General features: G+C 39.6%; 1 protein-coding gene across 2 annotated transcripts in view; it reads left to right on the top strand.

Moving 5' to 3' along the window:
* Positions 1-580: 580 nt before the first annotated feature.
* ALA1 (aminophospholipid ATPase 1) overlaps positions 581-9,345 on the top strand; it is a 28,988-nt gene continuing 20,223 nt past the window's right edge. The window contains exons 1-4 of one of the 2 annotated variants that reach the window (XM_088898489.1): positions 981-1,071; positions 1,200-1,746; positions 1,854-2,958; positions 3,211-3,517. In XM_088898489.1, the coding sequence (XP_088754615.1) occupies positions 2,049-2,958; positions 3,211-3,517 (1,217 nt within the window). In that variant the 5' untranslated portion in view covers positions 981-1,071; positions 1,200-1,746; positions 1,854-2,048. Of the gene's footprint in view, positions 1,072-1,199; positions 2,959-3,210; positions 3,518-9,345 lie in introns of both variants that reach the window. The other variant, XM_010268435.3, reaches the window with a different exon arrangement.

Genomic DNA, 9,345 nt, shown 5'->3' with positions numbered 1-9,345 from the left:
CTTGAGAGTTATTCACCAACTAAAAAACATCCTTAGTGATTCTCTATAAGAGATCCCTATCGTATAATTGTTAAAAGATCTACAAGCATCAGTTCAAGAGGAAGCTTCATTGACTCTTAGATCATACACACTTTCAAATTCATCAGAAATTAAGCTTCTAAAGCCCTTAGATAGAATAAAGAAGAAAAAAAAAAAGAACCAAAGGTTTTTTCATTGTAAAGAGATTATGTCTTACATATTTGTATCCCAATTTATTTAATATCAAAGATTTGATATTTGTTATCATTGTTTTGTCTTTGAATTTTTAACTAAAAATTTTATGTATACACACATATACACACATGTACTCTTTATCTCAAGCAATTAAAAAAATTACATGGCTTGGTGGTATAATAATTTGGCACAAAGGAAGAGAAAACAACCTTGAGTTGAGATGATTTCTTTGATCAAATTGAAAAACAAAAATACAGGTTGTCTTATTTTCGGTCTACAAGTGTGAATGTGAATTCAGTGCATTGACCCAACCAAAAATTGACCCACTTGTATGATATTTTAAATTGATTTGAAAATCAAACCAAGAGGGACGTAGAAAATGGTTCAATTTGGGTGGGTCGTTGACAATGGCGATTGGCGAAGCCACAGGAAGGCTTCTGTGTTGAAATTTCTTGAGGCACAAGCCGCCGGTCAAATTAGAATTTAGAATGCAAACTCACGCAGCCATTAGCCCATCAGTTTGGATTTTTAGAATAGAAGAATCGAATCCTTCTAGAAACACTTCTCCCCCTCTTTGTTTCTCCAAATCCAAATCAGTTGCTTCTCTCTCTCTCTCCATGTTTGAAAATCTTTTGCCTCGTTTTTGATTTTCTGTTGTTGCTCGCATCATCTCATTACGACCCGCCCTCGTTTCTCGCGTTCTCTGTCCACCTTTTGGCTTTCTCTCTCAGGGTTACAGGTTGCTCCCCTCTTTTCTTCTTACAATCCTTCTTTTGTGTCGCTGCATCTTACAAATCCAGAAAACTAAGACGTTCGGATAGTTGGTTATCTCTATCTCCCTCAGTCTTTATATCTCAGGTACGTTAGTAGTTGGTTCGTCTTTACAACAGGACAAGGAAGCAGTAGAGAAAACAGAATACTTTCCCATGTTCTATTCTATCTTCATTTTACTTTAAGCTGCTCTTGTTTGTTCGTTGTAATTGCAGCCTTGCAGGTGTTGGAGTTGGTGGTTAGTCAGATATTTCCATTATAATTATTAGATCTTTCATGATTTTGAAGTTTGGAGGCTCTTCGCTGCTCGAGAGGCCTTTGGTCTTCGGATCATGGCCTCTGAGCGACCTCTGTTGATCCCTTCTCCCCAAACTCTGAATACCCAGAATCGTCATATCGCAATGTCCACCTTTGCCGATCTAATCAAGTCCACCCCTCGTAATCCAGACCCGTCTACGTCTTCTAGGATGGATCGGTCCGACCTAGTTGAGAATTCTTCCCACGAAGGCGTCTCGGCGCTTAAGTCGTCTTCTGTGCGGAGTATTTCTTCTATTCAGTCAAAAGAATCGGTGACTTTCACTGTGGATAGCTTCCGGGGGTCGGGATCGAAGCCGGTAAGATATGGGTCGGGGAGAACTGAATCTGAAGGGTTTGGTTCGTCCCAGAAGGAAATCAGCGACGAGGATGCGAGGCTGGTTTACATCAATGATCCCTTGAGGACGAACGAGAGGTTTGAATTTGCAGGCAATTCGATCCGAACAGGCAAGTACTCTGTTTTAACCTTCTTGCCCCGCAACCTGTTTGAACAATTCCACAGAGTAGCGTATATATATTTCCTTGTGATTGCAATCCTGAACCAACTCCCTCAGCTCGCGGTGTTCGGTCGGGGAGCTTCGATATTGCCTTTGGCCTTCGTTCTACTGGTTACGGCAGTTAAGGATGCGTACGAGGACTGGAGGCGTCATCGCTCAGACCGAATTGAGAATAATAGATTAGCGTCTGTGCTCGTAAATGGTCAGTTTCAAACCAAAAGATGGGCGGACATCAGGGTTGGGGAGACCTTAATGGTCTCCGCAAATGAAACTCTTCCTTGTGACATGGTATTGCTTTCTACTAGTGATCAAACTGGGGTTGCCTATGTTCAGACACTGAACTTAGATGGAGAATCGAACTTGAAAACACGGTATGCGAAACAGGAGACCCTGTCGAAGATGCCTGAGAAAGAGGGGATCAATGGGCTGATTAAATGTGAGCGCCCCAATAGGAACATATATGGTTTTCATGCAAACATGGAGATTGACGGGAAGCGGCTTTCTTTGGGACCCTCAAACATTATTCTTCGCGGTTGTGAGCTCAAGAACACAGCTTGGGCTGTTGGAGTTGCAGTATACGCTGGCCGTGAGACTAAGGTCATGCTTAACAGCTCTGGAGCTCCTTCTAAGAGGAGCAGACTGGAGACTCGTATGAACCGGGAGATCATTTTGCTCTCGTTTTTTCTGATTACTTTGTGTAGTATAGTCTCTATTTTTGCTGGGATTTGGCTGCGGCACCATCGGGATGAACTGGACACCTCGCCTTATTACAGGAGAAAGGATTACTCCGAGGGAAATATAGAAAATTACAACTACTATGGGTGGGGATGGGAGATATTCTTCACATTCCTCATGTCAGTCATTGTATTCCAGATTATGATCCCTATTTCTCTCTACATTTCAATGGAGTTAGTGCGCCTTGGCCAGGCCTATTTTATGATCCGAGATACAACTTTGTATGATGAGACAACAAATTCGAGGTTCCAGTGCAGGGCTTTGAATATAAATGAAGATTTAGGACAGATAAAATACATCTTTTCAGACAAAACTGGAACACTTACTGAAAACAAGATGGAATTTCGATGTGCCAGCATCTGGGGAGTAGATTATAGTGGTGCTAGAAATCTTATGCCAGGTGAACAAGATGGATACTCTGTCAAAGGTACTACACAATCTTTCGTAGGAAATAAACAACATGGATGTCACCGCAATGTACTCATCCCACCATCCAGGTGGGATTTACATGGCAGGGCCACCATACACAATACCGCCATGAGATAGAATGTGTGTTGCGGTAATATCCACATTGCTTTAGCATTTTCCTCTCTTCTTAATTAATTATTTAGTTTCCCTTGTATGTGACCTATTATACAAAAGAGGAAATTTATGCCTTTTTTTTTCATTTTTGAATTAGTTGATGGGAAGATATGGAGGCCAAAAATGACAGTAAAGGCTGACCCAGAACTCCAATGGTTGCTAAGAAATGGACAGAAAACAGAGGAGGGAAAGCGCGCTTATGATTTCTTCCTTGCATTGGCTGCTTGCAATACAATTGTGCCTCTTGTCACAGAGACATCTGACCCAGCTGTCAGGTTGGTAGATTATCAGGGTGAATCTCCTGATGAACAGGCACTGGTTTATGCTGCTGCCACTTATGGTTTCATGCTTCTAGAACGAACCTCTGGTCACATTATCATTGATGTTAATGGAGAGAGACAGAGGTAATTCTATCTTGCTTTGTTATGCTGCTATGTTTCATTTAATAGCCATTATTCTTCTAGAACTAGATGTGGTTGGTGGTATGGGTTGCATAAAATGGTTGTGGTGTGGCACTATTCCTCAAGGAGGGGTCATGGGAGAACTTTCATAGAAAGAGTGGAAACTAGAGGGGATAGAGAGAGAAGAGTAACAGTAAGAAGAACAAAAACCTATCAAAATAAGGAAGAATAAGGGGAGAGAGAGATTAATGGTGTTGTCACCAAAGGAAAAAAAGAGGGCTCCTCAATGTATGAACTCCAAGAGCTGCAGAAAAGATAAAAAAACCTTCATTCAAATATCATTTCCACTAGTTATAGAGAGACAATAAATTCTAATTCTGTTTCTCTCTAATAAAATAACAAATAAAATATATTTTATCACATTCTTGGAATATTCTCTTTTGGCATCATCCATTCAACTTCCAAGACTGGGCTTAAACATGGTCTGCGCTAGAATACTCATTGGTCATGTGAGTGGACTGGCCCCAAAACTGTAGGCCCATGACCTAAAATAGATGGCTAGGTGGGGCTTGGGGCATTAGGCAAGGCCTACATCAGTTTCTCTTGTCTTTGAAGAACTTGACCCTTTGACTTAAGAGGAGGATAGATATCTTGCTATTGGACTCCAACATGTTTTTCACATGTATTTGCAGTTGTTGTATGCCATCTTTAGAGATCTTTCTATGGGGTATCCCAATAGGGTTCTTAACTGGTGGACCCATTTGTGATGTCATGCAAATGTGCCTTCTTTGAAGGAAGCAACTTGTTTGGACTTTGGAGTACTTTCATGCCAACTTAGGCTTCATTGGCTTGAAGATGAACTCTTTGAGGCCTTGTTGAAAAGTGTAGTTATTTTCATATCTGTTTTCTTGATCAGCAACAGAAAACATAGCTTTTATTAACTTGTCAGTCATATATGTTATCACCATGGTTGTTCAAGAAATATGTTGGTTGCAGTCATCAATTATGATACCCGAATACTGCATGGATACTTCTAGATATACTAAATAGCATTAACACTTGTAAAATGTGTAAAATGGTATGCCTTAACATATTATAACTAAATCCACACATCTCAGAAATTTAATTAAATTTGGCAAGACATAAATCATGAGAAATGACATTTAGCTTCAAAAAAGTAGATACATACTATGTGAGATACCAATAACTGTATCTGTGTCCGAATGGAGAGTTGTATTCCCATTTCTCATATCTATGTTCGTGTCCATATCCATATCTGGGAAACATCAGTCGTTTGTACATAACGCATGTCTATCCCCTTTGGCTCCCTAATCTGGGAAACATGGGCCATTTGTACATAACAGCATGTCTTCTCAATACAACATTATATGGAGAAGGGCTCTTTTCTTTCAACCCAAGTCCTCTGATTCTTGTGTCCATGTTGATGCAACATGCATTTTTGTCAATTGTGTCTAAGTTGGGTCAGTCTTTTTCCTATTAGTCTAATAGTTTGTATGAGTTGCCTTTTCTTGTGGCACAAGCACTTGGGTCACTTGTCATTTCAGTCCTTAAAGCCATTGTTTCCTTGTCAGTTGTTAGAGTTATTGCTCCAAGCTTGTTAGTTATTAGAACTTTGTAAAATAACTTTCTCCAAGCAATAATAGAAGTTTTACTATTTTCATCTTTTGCATATTAATGTATGGGGTTGGTTTAGGACTATCTCATTGTCTGGGTTTTATGGTCTGTCTATCATAGAGAATGGAAAGAAGAGAAAGAAAGAAGCAAGAAGACAGATGTGTGAAAGAGGAGGAAAAGTGATTGTGGCAGGGCCACTCTCTGGTCTTTTATTTAGTGTTATAATAAGAGAAAATTACATTTATGCTCCTTCACCCTGATAACTAAAGAATTATGACACTCCCCTCAAGTTGGGTTATATATATATAGATATATTGTAAAGACATAAGCCACTTGCTTCTTGGAACTAATAAAGGGAATACATATCTTGCCCTTCTCCACATTCTCACAGATAAAGTACTTATCAGCCTAGCTGATAAAAAAAGTACATATCGACCTGCATGGACATCTTCAATAAAGGGTTCATTAGGAGTAGGGGGTATTTTGAGGAATGATGATAGTCATATTGTTGCAATGTTCTCCGGACTGATTGGTATAGGGGACTCACTAAGGCTGAGATTATGGCTGTAATGGAAGGTAAGCAAAGGGAAATGAATATGAATATGAACAAATTAATTATTGAAGGAAATTCAAGACTTTTGATTGGGTGGTACAGAATAGAGAGGTGGCTCTATGGTTTTACAGGAATGAAATCTAGAAATTCAGATGTCTGACTATAGATATGGAGGTGTGATTTCAACAGGTTCAAAGGGCAGAGAACAGCACGACTGATACTTTAGGCTGCATTTGGAAACAATACTAATGTAAAAGTGTACAGCGCAAAAGCAATGTAAAAGGGTTTGTGAGAATGCAAAATCGTTTTATGTTTGCACATATGATTATGCTTATTTTGTTTGGCTCCAAATGGTGCAACTGCATAAAGAGGACACCAAACCAGCCAGCCTCTGATTCCCTTCAATCTCTTCCTCCTCCTCCTCCTCCTCCTCCTTCAAAAATAAACTCCTAAAACTTCTAACAGGTACCATCAAGTTTGATGGTGGTGATTTGAAGATTTCAGTGCTCTACAAGGTTGGATTTGGTTCCTTCAGAGGCCAAAGTAACAGTGGACCTCGAGGTGGAGGATTCTTGTGCCATTTCCGATTGACACACCAATAGTCTATTGCAATGAGATTAGGCCACAAAAGAGAAACAACATAGAACAATAAAAGGCAACCTTTTTTGTGCTCAATAACTTATAACTTTCATCAAGATTAATGAGAATTAAATACAGAAAGAGGGGAGATAAACTCTTTTAACTCTCCCACCACAAGACAAAAATAACAAGCAAATGAGGCCAAAATAAGAATGGCAGTGGGGCAGGGCGGGGACGGGAAGCCATTCCCCATCCCCATCCCTGCCTCAACCCCTATCCCCACCCCCATCCCCATCCCTGCTGGCGGGGACAAGGTTATCCCCATCTCTGTCCCCACAAGGATCCCCATTCCCTGTTTACGGTATCAATCATTTCGTTTTTGTTTTCTATTTCATTTAAGAAATTAAAAATAAAATAGTTAAAATTTATAATCCTATTAAACAAGATCCAAATATATCCAAACATATTCAACCATATTTTTAAAAATATTAAGTCCCTACCAATGAGGATGAAAATTTCCCCATTCCCATCCTCGCCCCGTTCAGGGTGGGTCCTCATGGGGATAATTTTCATCTCTAGCCCTAAACATAAAGTCCTTAGTCACCCCTTGTTTGGCTAACCCATCAGCAAAGGAGTTAGCAGTAGCACTTCTTTTTACCTGGTTCAATTTTACTTCAATATGCTTAGTCAGCCAATTAAATTTCCTCTTCTCATTACTATAATTCTAGAAACCAGTAGAGTCTTCTTTCAGCCAGCTCACCACCAGTTTATCTATGACCAATTTAGTGATGTTCAGCTCTTTAACTCTTTGAACTCCTTCCAAAACAGAAGGAATCTTAGCCTGGAAAAAAAGAGCAATTACAATGCTCTCCTCATTTCTTAGAACATCTTTGATACCTGAGAGACCTAGATTTCCAGTGCTACTTCCATCGAAAATTTAATTTGAAGAAAACACTAGGAGGAGTCCAAGTCAGTAGGGGGATGCCCTTAGCTGCACCACTCTAAAATGAATTACCTCCAGAATATGTTGTAGACTTCTTTCTCTATTTGAAAAAAAACTTTGATTCCTTTCTTCCCAAATAGTCCAACACATGGCAGCCCTGACACATCTCCACACGGTTCTTTTCTTTGGCCAACTGAACAGAAAAGGGGTAAAGAGACTTTTTACATCTAGCAGAGAAGACCATCTATACCCAAACAAAGAAAAACACCACTCCCAAATACAATTAGCTAAAAAGCAGGAAATTAATAAGTGGTAACTAGTCTCACAAATAGTCTTGCAGAGAGCACACTGGTGAGGAGATTAGTAACTATTAGGTCTCTTTCTCTGAAGTAAACTGCAAGTTTTGAATGTTTTCAGGATTTCTTCCCAACAAAAGCTCCCAACCCTAGGTGGAATAGGTTTGCACCAAACTTCCTTAATGGGGAAAGACTGCCCATACATATCAATTGGTTGAGTTAAAGCTTTGGAAAAGGATGCACAAGTGAAAACCCTAAAGGCTGACAGAGTCCAAACCCTGCTATCAGGTTTTGTGGGATCTAAAACAACCTCCTCAAGAATGCTTAAGAGAGTCAGGGTACTATTTACCTATCAGGTTTTGGGGGACCTTGTTTTCCTTGAATTTCCTTATCTAATTTGAATTTGCAAGGATGGAAATTTTTCCTTCAAGGGGGAATCCCCAATCTAGGCTTGCTCCCAGAATTTAATGAGGTTACTAGAGTGCAATTCATACTTGATCCAGGGTAAGACTAGAGGCAAAGAAGCTTGGATAGTTTTCCAAGGAGAAGCTTTGTGCTCCTAACCAAAATTTCAACGTCCCATCCATTATCTGCAAGCCTATGAATACTAATTACTATCTTTGTCCACAAATTTTCTTTTTCCACAATTTTTCTTTTTCTAAGGGAAACCTCCACAGTCACTTCCCCTACAAGGCTGAATTCCTCTTCTGAATTCCTTAGGCCGAGGCCTCTACACTCCTTACATCTGCTAACCAGTTCCCACCTAACCCTATGGTCCTTTTTCTCCTCCCTTGGATCTCACAGAAAGTCTCGTATTAGCTTCTCCAATCTCCTTGATATCCCTTCTGACACTTTAAAAATTGACAGAAAGTAGATTGACAAATTAGCTAGTGTGGATTTAACCAAACTCTTCCCCCAAGATACAAGTAGTTTCTCTTTCAAGATGTTGGTCTCTTTTCAAATCTTTCCACTATCGGGTCCCAAAAATTTCATCTCATTGGGTTATCCCCTAGGGCTACCCTAAATACTTCAAAGGCCAGTTGGATACCACACACCCTAGGATACCTGCATACTCTTCCATCTTCCTCTCCTCTAAATTCAAACCTACTATATAACTTTTATCAAAATTCACCTTTAAATTTGACATTTGGTCAAATTACAATATGTTTTAAATTTCTCATACAACTCAAGTCACCACTTTAACAAAAGAGCACCGTATTATCAACAAATTGTAAGTGGGTCAGTGGTATCCCATCCTTTCCACTCTCCACCCTTTACTAAATTCCTAGAATCTACTCTAGCGATTAACCTTCCCAGAACATCTGCCATCAAAGTAAACAAAAATGGAGAAAAAGGGTCTCCTTGCCTTATTTCCCTCAAGGTCGGGAAAAAATCAGCCATGTCCCATTTACCAAGATGGAGTAATGACAAGCTCTAAAATACTCCATCACCCACTTGTACCATCTGTCTCTAAACCCAAAATTCACCATCACCTAAAATAAGAATGACCAATCCACTTGTACTACTCCTCTCTTTTCAAACTCTTTGAAGGCCTCCACACTTTCATTTGCTATTAATATTTGATCAATAATTTGTCTTCACTCCACAAAGTCTCCTTGATTTGGTGCAATAATAGTAGGTAGGGCTTTCCTAATCCTACGGGCCAACACTTTTGCTAAGATCTTGTACAAACTATTTACTAAGCTAATCATTTTGAAATCTCTTGGATGGACAACATTTGTATTCTTAGGGATCAAAGCCACAAAGGTGGAGTTCAAGATCAGATTAATTATTCTCTTATAAAATTCATCAAAGACCCCCATAC

This window comes from Nelumbo nucifera, chromosome 2 (assembly GCF_055504915.1).
Source record: "Nelumbo nucifera cultivar China Antique chromosome 2, China Antique-T2T, whole genome shotgun sequence".
Classification (NCBI taxonomy): Eukaryota; Viridiplantae; Streptophyta; class Magnoliopsida; order Proteales; family Nelumbonaceae; genus Nelumbo; species Nelumbo nucifera.
Note: the sequence above shows the minus strand (reverse complement) of the source record. Positions and strands in the feature narration are given on the sequence as shown.